Here is a 12,939-nt window from a genome sequence, read left to right as displayed (position 1 = left end):
TTTTCTTGTTATAGCATTTTATTTTCGATTTTTCTACCATACCATTGTATTTTAACACTTTTTCTTATTAACGAACTATACTTTGCAAAATCTACCAAATTATAGGAACGAAAATTGCTTTTGTATTTGAATGACATTACATAATTGAGAACATTTTTTAAAGTACAATGTTGAGATAACAAGTAGAATAACTACATGACAACCAAAACATAGGCAACCATTAGGAAATAAGTATATGACAACCATTGGGTAATAAGTTCAATAACTACATGATAACAAAAACATTCGGTGGGTCACTATTTTCACAAATAGCACCAAGATGAATCCATAACCATGAGAATCCACAACTAATGAGTATATGTCGTGATCCACCTAATAAATCCCGTATTAGAAAATTACCTAAAAAATAAATATAAGTTAGACTTTTCAAGTTACTTAATAAGAAAAACCCAAAATCACATTTTTTTTAGTAAAAACTAGAATGAAATTAAAGTAAGATGCTATAATAAACTAGTGAACAAAAGTATGTTGCTATTTCTTGATGTTAGCCGTATGAAAAAAAAATTGAAAGTACATTGTTATAACAACTAGAAGTTCCATACTAATAACATACAACTAAATAAATTACCTTAATATTTCTTTCATTTAGCCTTAGTTTTGAGATCCAATTCCACTGGTGAGAGAATGATCCATCTTTAGGTTTGAGATGTAACGTACTACTAGTTGAAGCTTCTCATAATCTATATTTCAGAAGAGTCTTCAAACATTTTTTTGGGTCTTATAATAAATATCATTTGTCTTATAAAAACTATGTCAGATCCATATTGATTCCACAACCTTAGCCCACTGAATGTTGTTGGCACTCTTGTACCTACAAAAAACATGTAATTCCACATGAAACATGTTCATATTATTGTTAAAAGTAATATATTAAACCCTAATGTATTTCTCAACTTACAAGGCACTAAAATATAAAAAATTCTAACCTCAAACCATATAAACACAAATACTAACTAGGTTAATTTGAAAATTATAACCGGAGTTAGGGGTTTGACTATCATTAAGGTCATGGATTTGAATGCATACCTTGTAATATCAAACTTTCTCAATGGTTTAAACTAATTGAATGCTTATTATTTTCTTCCTCTAAAAAAATCACAATAATATAAACTACAATTAATTATTCTACATACTAATTTGGGCACCATCTTATGAACAATGTCCGATATTAAGCCGACTTCAATACCACCATGCCTCAAGCTGAAGTTGCATGGATGGCACCGCCAACATCCTCCAATGAGATGTCTCCACTACTCTACTTCTCACGTCGCCAAATTTTTTTTGCCCATTCGGTCCATAAATTTTCGTAGGGTTTCAATCGTAATGTCGTTAAGTTAGGTTAGGGCTGTGTTTTGGAATTTATTGTTACTTTCATAGTTATGAAATGGGTGTTGATGTATTTTATCCGATGAAGATGAAGACTGTGTAATATTTATTTAGTATGCAAAGAAGAGATATAGGAAGGATCGGGTGGGGTGTACCCATAAATATTTATTTATTTATTTGTTTATTTTTATAATTTGAATAATAAGAAAATGCAAAACAAATGTAAAAAAAAGGTCAAACTAATCATTTTAACTTTTTTGGACTTTCTGTACAAATCAGAAAATTTCCGATATTAAGCCAACTTTTTTTTATAGTGTGAATAATAAAAAAAAAGTAAAATAAATGTAAAAAAGAAATTAAAATATCAAACTATTTATTTCAACTTTTTTAGGATCAAATCCACTGAAAATTCCTTATTTTGGACTTTCCGTACAAATCATAAATTTTTTAGACTCCATCCACATTAAAAGATCAATTTTATTTATTGATATTAATCAACTCTTACTTACACTACAAGAATAGAGAGTATTAGCGGCGATAGACATCGCCGCTAAAAGTCTGACATGTCGTCGCTAATGTCTTTAGCAACAATGCCTCGTCTCTAATACTCTCAGAATCTCCGGTTATATATCAAATCAAAAAATTTCAATTTACAATTAGGCCCTAAAAGTAATTTTTTTAACAAAATTTTATGAACCTTTTTAAAGTTTATTTATTTATTTTTCAATTTACAGATTTTTTTAACATACTTTTTAAAAGAAGTTTTAATTATTGGAGTTAAATACCAATTTATTATGAATCGATATGCAAGAGTGTATTTAAAAAAATAGTAAGTTATATTTTTTTATTGCACTATTTATCATTGTACAATGTAGGATAGAATATACCCTAACCTATGACCCAAATTATTTTATTGTAAGAAGGTACGAAATGTTATTTTTAGGAGCAATACCACGAAAAAGTAATAAAATTATGAAGTAGAATAAAACTTCATAATTTCAATATGAAAATGAATGCTAGTCTGATTCACACTTGTCTCAATGTGTTCTAATTACAATATATTTTCATTTCATGAATACCATCAATGTGTTCTGATTGCAATATATTTTCATTTCATGAAAACCAATATTGGGATCACAATAATACTCTTTATTACATCAATCAATAAATAGATCATAAATCGAAAGTCAAAACCACAATTGAACCAATCAAGTGGAAACACAAACCATATCATGTGAAACAGGCTCAAATACGAAATGTTGAGGATCCGCATAAAGAAACATGACCGAAGCAAAAGGTTCAATAGGCAGACCACCATTAACAATAAACTTGTCATTCCCAATAGGTGCAAATACATTCGGATTAACATCCTCCAATGATTGGAAACCTTTGCATGACACAATAATGTCTTTTAGATTACATTTGCAATTGTTTACAAACATCACTTGCCATTCTTGTACATCTTGTATTTGTCTAGGAGTCTTTGATGTCGACACAGTTAAGTCTTTAAGTTGACACTGACCATGGCCTATGTGAGAAAGAAAGAGAACGAGAGGATATAGGTTATCTCAGTAGAGTACATATAAAGAAATGAATAAGAGACAAAAATAAAACATTATGTGATCATCATTAGTTGTACCTTGGACAAGAAGAGTAAAGAAAATGGTAGTAACGAGAGACTCAAATGTGGATGCCATTGTTGCAAATCGCAATGAAAATGAGGCTCTCTTGTTTTAGTGAGTATAAAGTGTTCATTGTATCCCTATTTATACAACTAAATGCATTATCTAGCATTTATAGTATTGAAATCGGTTACGTAAGGAAAATCAGTTAAATATACATTAACGTGTTTATTGTAACTACTTAAGAGATTTTTAATAAATCTTATAAATTAAAATCAATCAAGTATCAATTAGTGTTGAGGAGCCAATCAAGTAGCTAGGGTTAACCCATATCAAATGATCTATCAAATTCTACACCTGGTTACATTCCCTAGAGTATAGAGTTGATTAGATGATTAATTATTCTAACATTTCCTAATTTTTTTTTTATGAAAATGATATGTTTGTTTCAAACATATTAACGATGTTGTGAATATATGATAATTGTTTAAGGACGTGAGTTAATCATATGACTAATTTTTACCAATGGATTGCCAAAGGAATACCAACGACCAAATTCGTTGCTAATTTGCCGGTGACACAAAATCTCTAATGGAAGCAGGTTTGACCTCTTTATCAACCCATTTCCACCGGCACTTTTAGTGACGGACCGTCGATAATCTGTCACTAAATGTTTTTTTTTAACAGAAAAAACTAATAATATTACAGTGTTTTTTGTACAAAATATTATAAACAAAAATCTCATTACATTAAACATTTATTAATATTGATAACTAATAAAATTACAATAAAACTAATAAACACGGTCTAATGTATTAAAATGGTATCAAATACATTACTAAGTGTTGCAATCATAAAATTAAGGATTATATGGTGCATTACCATATTGACTCATGGATTTTTTAAATGTAGTCATTTGTTGTTGAACTTGCCTCAAAGTCCCGTAATTATTCTTGTTTCATCACACAATAATCAATTATCACAAAAAATACAAATATAACAATGTATTTTCATTTATTTGTTTATTATAGCATCATATTTTCATTTTTTCTACCATATCATAGTTATTTTTCAAGTTTTTTCTTATTAGCAAACTATACTTTGAAAAATTTACCCAATTATAGGAATGAAAATTGCTTTGTATTTGGATGACATTGCCATAACTAGGAACATTTTTGAAAGTACAATGCTATAAGTAACACGAAATGAAATTAGGAAATTATAATAAGCATGTATATGAACTTTTTTTTGTGCTATCTTGAATTTTACCCAAAAAAGTATGTTGTCATCTGGTAATAAGTAGATGTAATAAGAAACAAATATACAAAAGTATGATTGTAATACCCCGTTTATTTATTTATTAAATAAGTAAAGTAATAAATACATAATAGCCCTAAAAGCGGAATAGTGTGGCAAGAAGTTAGTTACGGGGGTTAAAAAGTTATAATTGAAAGTTTAAGGGGCTAAAATACCATCATCAGGATTTAACTTGAATATATTTTGGGAAGGAGGGACTGTTTTTGTCATTATGGCATAATGTTTAGTAGCGTCGGGTATAAAAACTTGCTTCACCGGTTAGCAAACCCTTAACGCCCCCCTTATGTGCAGCCGTCACCCCACCTCCCTCCAGCCGTCACCCCTCCTTCTATCAGCTCCGGCATCACCTCCGTAACACTTCAGTGAGCCAAGAGCGACTGCCATCACGACTCCGACGAAGGGATCGAGCTCGACATCGGGGCTGATGTCGTGTTCTCAACCATCGCCACATATGATGAAGTCGGAGGCCACCATTGCTGTCGTTTGGTTCTTCCTCCACTGTTACCGACAACGGATCTCCTCTCCTCTCCGCTCCATTCTGTGTTGCTGCTACGCCGCCACTTCGTCTCTTCTTCTTCTGTCGTCAAGATATCGCTGCCACTTCGTCTCTTCTTCTTCTATTGTCAAGATATCGCCGCCACCGCCTTTTCGTGCAGTGGGTGCGACTGTGGATGGCGTTTCTCTCCGACTGTCGTGAGCCACCGTGGGGGTGGCAGTGATTGGGCGTGGTCATCTTGCTTGACTTGTGTTAGTGTGTGCGTATGCCTTCTATTAGCCGGAAAAACGTGGGAACCACCATGGCTTCCCACCATGGTGGCCATTTCCTTGCTGTCGCTGCAATCCGCCGTTCATTGCCACTAGAGTGTTGTTGCCGTTGCCACCCACCACAGGTGGGTGTTGGATTCATTTTGCAAGCAGAAATGCATATGGGTGTGTGTGATGGGTGATTTCATTTGGTCGAAAAACTGAAAACAGCCACCACCACCACCGTGAGGTGGTGGCTGCCGCTATGCACCACCGTCGGCCACCTCAAGGTGGTTTGTGTGTGTTTAATGTAGTTAGCGTGTGTTTATTTTTGGTTAAGGCATTGTAAAGTGTAATTAGCTAAAGTATAATGAAATGAAATTGAAAACCACCACCTTAGGGTGGTGGCTGCCGCTTCCTGCCGCCACCGGTCGCCGTGTCGGGTGGCGGTGTGCTTGCTATGTGAGTTTGATTCGTTTAGGGTGCTTGTAAACCCTAATGGGCCTTGTAAGCTCTAATGGACTCTAATGGACATAATAAAACCCTAATGGGCTTAATAATATTCTAGTGGTCTTAATAGGCCCAATAAAGCCCTAAATAACCTAAAAGTCCAACAAATTAATAATGGGCTAGTATTTGAGTTGGAAAAACCCTAATGCCAGTAAATCTTAATTTGGGGAATTAATCGGGTCACACACACGAGAATTATTTAATAACTTGAGATATTAAATAATAATCATTGGCAAACTAACATAAGGCATAATGGACTTAATGGATTAAGTCCTTAATGGGTTAAGAAAGAAATACCGAACCTTAATCATCATTTCATGTGAAAACTCTAATTTGGGATTATGGGCTTGGACTTATCGAGACCCACATTTGGGCTATTGGAATGGAATTGTGTGATTAAGCCCAATCACACCGTATGACTTATGTAGAAGAATGATGGACTTAATGGGTTAAGTAGGAAACTTAACCCTAATCGGCATTTTATGTGAAACCCGAACTTCACTTGGGTTTATTGTTGGGCCTTTCTATTTGGCCTTGATGATTAGATTATTAATGGGCCATCCAAGAATAATTATATGGACTAAAATAATTTAATGGACTTAGGGTAAGGCCCATGTAAGGGGTTTAGGCCTAATTTGGAAAATTGGGCCATAGATGGGCCATAGTTTGGACCTTAATAATTACATGATGTTGGGCCTCAGAATGAGACCATGTATAGGCCTACGCCCAATTTGGAAAATTAGGCCATGTGTTGGGCCTTGGTTCCTAGTTGACTTTGGGCCTACAGATTTGGGCCTTGGGCTTGAATAAGCCAAGCTTGGGGTAATGTAATTATCCAAAGTAAGTGTTTATGGTTATATAGTGGGACCCAATTATTAATTGGGTGATGTTTTGATATTGACAGATCGGGAATCTATCATCCAGTAGCTGGGGTTGAGTCTGCGGGATTTCAGCAAGTGTGGGATTGTGTCTTCGGGACTTCAGCAGTGTGAGGTGAGTTACCTTCCAGTAGCGGTGGGTCTAACGCCACAATGCCGGCCCACCAGTAGGAGATGTATGATAGATGATTGTCTTTGTGATATCATCTAGGTTTGCTACTACCTGATATGTTATATGCTAGCATGATATGTTGTATGTGATAGTAGTAGAGTTCGGTTGTTAGGACCGAAGGGTAGTCAGACACCCCAGATACGTCTGACAGTATGTGATGATATGTTTGCATGCTGGCTCATTATGTTATATGCGATAGAGGTAGTAGGAGGGGACTAGTCCCCGAGTTCGGTTGTTAGGACCGAAGGGTAGTTCAGGCACCCCAAATATGTCTAATATTATGTTTGTGTTATGTTATATGTGATAGTAGTATTAGGGGTGAAATAGTCCCCAAGGTTCGGTTGTTAGGACCGAAGGGTAGTCAGCACCCCAGAATAGCTCGACATGGGTGCGTCAGCGCCCCAGAATGGCTTGACACGGGAAGGACGGCACCCCATAATGGACGCATGGGTAGGTCGGCACCCCAGAATGGTTGTACCGGGTAGGTCAGGCACCCCAGAAATGCCTGGCAGTAGGTATGTGATATGATTTTATGGTATGTGGTATGATGGGGGAACTCACTAAGCTTCGTGCTTACGGTTTTCAGTTTTGGTTTCAGGTACTTCGTGTCTAAACGAAAGGAGCCGGCTTGATCGCAGCGCATCACACTATGGTTTTCCGCACGTGAGATCTTTGGGATTACAGTCTGATATTATTTTATAATAACACGTTTGATTATTTCTACTTTGGTTTTGACATGACATGATGTTACGGATGTTTTATCACACTGTTGGTTTTATAATGACATATTTTAAAATGAAACTTTTGGCCTGTATTTTTGCGATGTTACAATGATGCTATATCTAGCATTTAACACAAAAAAAAAAATTGGTAATAAGTGGCATATCTATATGATAACCTAGACATTCAGTGGTTCATTGTCTTCACAAAGAGTACTTGGATGAAGCCATAACTATGAGGATACACAATTGATAAATGTAGGATGTGATCCACCTGATAAATCATGTATTAGAAAATTACCCTAAAAAGAAATATAAGTTAGACTTTTCACGATACTTAATAAGAACAACTAAAAATTACATTTGTCTAGTACAACTAGAAATAAATGAAAGTAAGAAGTTATAATAAATGAGTGAACGAAAGTATGTTGCTATTTCTTGCTGCTAGCCCTAAGAAAAAAATTGAAAGTACATTGTTATAACAACTAGAAGTACCATGCTATAACATACAACTAAAAATGTACCTTGTTATTTCTTTCATTTAACCTTAGTTTTGACATCTAATTCGACATGTGAGAAAGGTCCACTTTTAGGCCGAAGATTTATTGTCCTACTAGTTGACGCTTCTCATAATTTATATTTCGAAAGAGTCTTCAAACATTTTGTTCAGGTTTGATACAATAAATCCTCTTTCTTATTAAAAAAACATGTTAATTTATATTTATTCGACACCATTAACCAACTTAATGTTGTTAGTGCTCCTGGTCCTACAAAATACATTTAGCTCCACATGAAACATGTTCAAATAGTTGTCAAAAGTAATCTGTTCAACCCTAGTGCATTTTCCAACTTACATGGAATTAAAATATAAGAAATTCTAACCTCGAAGCACATAAACGCATATATTAACTTGCTCAATTTGATAATTATAGTAGCATTAGGGGTTAGACTATCATTAAGGTCATTAGAATGGATTTAAACGAATTCTTGTAATTCCAAACTTTCACAATGGTTCGAACTACCTGAATGCTTATTATTTCTTTCCTCTAAAAATCCTAATATTATAAACTACACTTAATTATTATAGATATTAATTTGGGTTTGCTTATAAACAGTTCTTGGCATTGAGTGGGCTCTCACACCACCCTATTTCAAGCCATAGTTGAGTGGTAGGCACCACCATCATCCTCTAATCGAATGTCTCCTCTGATGTATTTCTCACGTTGTTGGATTTACTTTACTCATTCAGTCAATAAATTTGTGTTTGCCATCCATGTCTTTTCCACCGCTTTGTTGCATGTGAAAGGATAATATGTTATCTAATATCCCCTTGCAGTTAGATCAGGATCTTTATGGTTGTTTAAACCCATGTAATGCATTTATGAAGATGCTCACGTATTGATATTCATGAGGAACACTGAGAACCCACACAATGGTGATTTAAACTTTCTAGAATACGAAATGGATGTCAATTTCAACATGTTTATTACACTGATGATTAATTAGGTTCTTAGATAGGTAGACTGCATAAACATTATCACAATATATGAGAGTTGCAACACAGATGTTGATACTAAGTTCACCTAGAAGATTTGTAATCCATGTTGTTTCGGTAACGACATTGGCAACCCCTTTATACTTAACCCGAACACTAGATCTTTAAATTGTGAGTTCTTGTTTGGATGGCTAATATTTGAGGTTTCCACCTGAAAATTGACACTAGCAGGATATAGAAGGCTGTGATATAGGGCAACCCCCAAGTTTTCATCGGTATATGCAGTAAGTTTCAAAGATTTATTTACATGAAAATGAAGACCAATGTGAATAGTTCTTTTAATGTATTGGAGGATTCTCTTGAGGAACTAAAAATGTGGTTCTCGTGGACCATGCATGAGCAAGAAAACTTGTTGAACAACGTAAGTAATGTCAGGGTAAGTGAGTGTGAGGTATTAGAGTGCTCCCGTAAAGTTGCAGTATGTGATATCGTCGATTAGATGTGGTCCTTCAGTGGCACTAAGTTTAGATCTCGTATCGATGGAATCGTTCACTGGTTTACGTCCAGAGATATTGGCGCATCCTAAAATTTATTTGGCATACTGTGATTGCAACAAGAGTAGACTTGTGGCAGTACGTGTGGTAGTGATGTTGAGATGGTATTACAATGGGTCTAAACTAGTGATTGCAATTTAGAGGACAATGTACTGATAATCTGTTGGAGTAATGTGGCATCAAAGGTTGTTTAGATGATATCATCCACATATAGTATTGAGTAAGCAATAGTTTTACCCTTGCGATAAATGAACAACGAGTGGTCGCAAATGTTACGAGTAAACTTCTTTGAGATGATTGTGACATCCCCAAAATCACGGCCAGAAAAGACCGATTTTGTTTATGCTTTATGAAAATCAGAGTACTTCATTTTATAAAAAGGTTGCGGAATTTGTTCCCAGAAAAACACGATAAATACGTTATTAAAACATTTTCGAAGAAACGTATTTTTATTCATCTTAAAACGTTTGGGATGTCATCGTTAATACAGAAACATAAGCATAAACAGAACTTACAATTGTTTACACTAGTGATCTACATCTCTTTAAATCTCTCAGTGTAATGTCACTTCATTTCATCACCTGTGATATACATAAACTGAGTGGGTCAGGTTGGGAAACCTGGTGAGTACATAGGGTTTTCAACCCACAATAATATAATTATTATGTTTAAATAATCAAACAATCAACCCAATTACCCATCCCCATTATCTTCTTTAGTCTGAAGGATCTACCCTAAGAACCCGCTATTCCTCGTTTATTTATTCCTAAGGATCATCCTAAGGAATCGACACGAAGTCCATCATTACCAAGGCTTATAGAATATATCTGGTGAACACGTAGTCCGAAACATCTTGTAAACACTTAGTTAAAAAGTAACTAGTGAACACACTTAGTTCAAAATACCTAGTGAACACACTCAGTTCAAAGATACGTAGTGAACACACTCAGTTCAAAAATACCTAATGAGCACCTAGTTCAAAAATACCTACATGTTACGAAACTGCTATCGTTCCACTGGACCGTCTAGTATCGTCCATAGTCGTCATCTATACTCCACTAGATGACTGGATCACTGACAACACTGATGTCTCCCATCGTGTTATCACAAAACAACTATTTCATCTACCCATGTTTTTCCCAACACGTTTTGTAGATATAAAATACGTATACAGTTTAAATCATTTAAAACATGTATAAAAATCTTTTACTCAGCATAGACAGCAAGTATTCAGACAATATGTACACATAACACGTAATTTATATTAAAATACTTCATATCTAAGTGTAAGATGAAAGAGACTATGCACTCACAACACGTAAATTATATAATAAATACTTCATATCTATGTGTAAGATGAAAGGGACCATGCACTCACCTGAGAAGGTGGTGACTCGGTACTCGGACAGCGCTTCGTTTACTTTAAAATAATTTCCTTCGATGAAACCTAGTATTATCACCAATAGATTTTAGTCTATTATTCGCCGAGACTAATTAATAGTCTAGCTATTATTACTATTATATAAGCGTTAAAAAAAATTATATAACCCATAATAATAGCCCAAGTATTTATTATATGTTCTTAATAACGTTAATATAATTAAATAAAAACTATATTAAAAATAGCGTAGGCGTAGCTCACTTACAGCGGGTTTTATAGAAAACCAGGCTTTGCTTGGAGCAGCGTTTCCGAGCCGGAAATCTCTTCTTCTCGGAGCCGTCGAGCACTCCGGGGCTTCCGCCTCGTGCTAGGGAGGTTCCCTAGACTTTTCGGGGGATTTCGGGGCTAGAGAGAGGTTTTAGAGAGAGAGTAAAGAGAAGAAAGAATGGGAAAGGTGTGAAGAAAATGAGGGGGGGAGAGGTGGTATTTATAGGGTGAAAATGGCTGAAGTTGGTGCCACATGTCACCATCTAGTGGCAAGACTTGGGGAGAAAGCAATGGCCAAGATTGTGCCACATCAACCATTTTGGCACAGCACACTTCCGACTTCTAAAATTTGTAACTTTCACATACGACCTCCGTTTTTGACGTTCTTTATATCCACGCGTAGGTAAAAATAATATCTACAACTTTCATTTTGACTCCGTCGGCTAATTCTTGACCGATCTTAAATTTAACAGTACGAGGCGTTTAGACTGTTAAATGACCGCGAAGAATCTGTAACTCCTTCATACGGACTCTGTTTTTGTCTGTCTTTTTACCGTTGAGTTCCTATTAATGAGATCTTCAACTCTCATTTAGGTTGCATAAGCCAAAAACCGCTCGAACTAAAATTCAAGTTTCGGGCTGTACACTGCTAAGCCGAATCTTAGAAAAATCATAACTTCTTTATACGAAGTCAGATTTGGGCGTTCTTTTTATGGATTTTCTCGGTTTAACATATTTTATGACTTTCTTTTAGGTCACTAAGGCTAAATATTTCTCTGTTGTAAATTCACTTTTTACGCTTCCCGGTGTCGTGCCGGTTCCGTCGCGAAACTTCGACGGGTCATAACTTCTTTGTTATAACTCGGATTTCGGCGTTCTTTATATGTACGGAAATCTTGTGACATATACTACAACTTGGTTCAAATTATTTATTCTAAATAATATTTTGTCAAAAAGTCATTTTCGACCCCTATTATCTCTAAATTGACTAGCCCGGATCTACGGGCGTTACAATTATCTCCCCCTTAGGATGATTACGTCCCGGAATCATCAACGAAACAGGGCAGTGTAATGACTCCATACATTATCTCTTCATCCTAGGTAATAACTGTAACTTCTATGTTGCTTCGAACGGGTATCTAACTCTTGGACTCCTTGATTGCAGGTGGTGCTTAGTCTTGCACCTGCTCGTTAGACTTTCAATCATGAACTTCATGTCACAAGCTCATTCTTTATCAGAGACACCTTCTTCTTCTTAGGATAAGTTAATTTGATTTCTACAATTGATCGAGGTGTCATATTCTAATGACCTATTATCGTACGTAACAACGCGTAGACTCAGGTCTCTTAGAGTCAAATTCCAGAATGAAATATGTCTTCCTTCATGGTCTAATGTGATATAATCACATTTTAACATGTAGAATTTCTAGCTACCAACTTTTTTTAACAACGAGCGCGATACTTCTATTGATCTCTTTGATTTCAATCGTTTGGTTTAAGTCGGACACTACATCAAACTTGGTTCTCTGAACCACGTAACCTACTCATCGTAGTCGGACTCAATGTGATATGACCACTAGGGTCGGGATAACAACAATTTTCTTAGTTATTACCGAAACAATGGTAATGGCATACTTGAATAAAACGAAATCAATTACTAGCTTCTTGGTAACCTTGTGACTTTCCCTGATCCAAGCGTGAGTCCTGTGCTTCCGGTAGTATATGCATCTACTACCTTTCACACGTACTCATACTCGTCCCAAGTATTGTCTCGTAGTTTTCCAAGTCATCATTCAAGAAAATCACATAACAGTTTAACACACCAGGTAACAAAACGAAGATTTTATTATTTCTTGAAACTATTACATAGGTGTTCAAGTTCACCCTAGACTAT

The 12,939-nt window shown here is 35.4% G+C and overlaps 1 protein-coding gene across 1 annotated transcript; it reads right to left on the bottom strand.

Moving 5' to 3' along the window:
• Positions 1-2,594: 2,594 nt before the first annotated feature.
• LOC145010886 (TPD1 protein homolog 1-like) lies at positions 2,595-3,083 on the bottom strand. Its single transcript, XM_078969455.1, has 2 exons — positions 3,026-3,083; positions 2,595-2,914 (listed from the first exon to the last, which is right to left on the bottom strand). The coding sequence occupies exons 1-2, from the start codon at positions 3,081-3,083 to the stop codon at positions 2,595-2,597; spliced, it is 378 nt and encodes a 125-aa protein (XP_078825581.1).
• Positions 3,084-12,939: the final 9,856 nt, after the last annotated feature.

The sequence above is a fragment of the Lactuca saligna genome, chromosome 1 (genome assembly GCF_052625555.1).
Source record: "Lactuca saligna cultivar CGN05327 chromosome 1, ASM5262555v1, whole genome shotgun sequence".
Lineage (NCBI taxonomy): Eukaryota > Viridiplantae > Streptophyta > Magnoliopsida > Asterales > Asteraceae > Lactuca > Lactuca saligna.
This window is presented reverse-complemented; position numbering and strand designations above follow the sequence as displayed.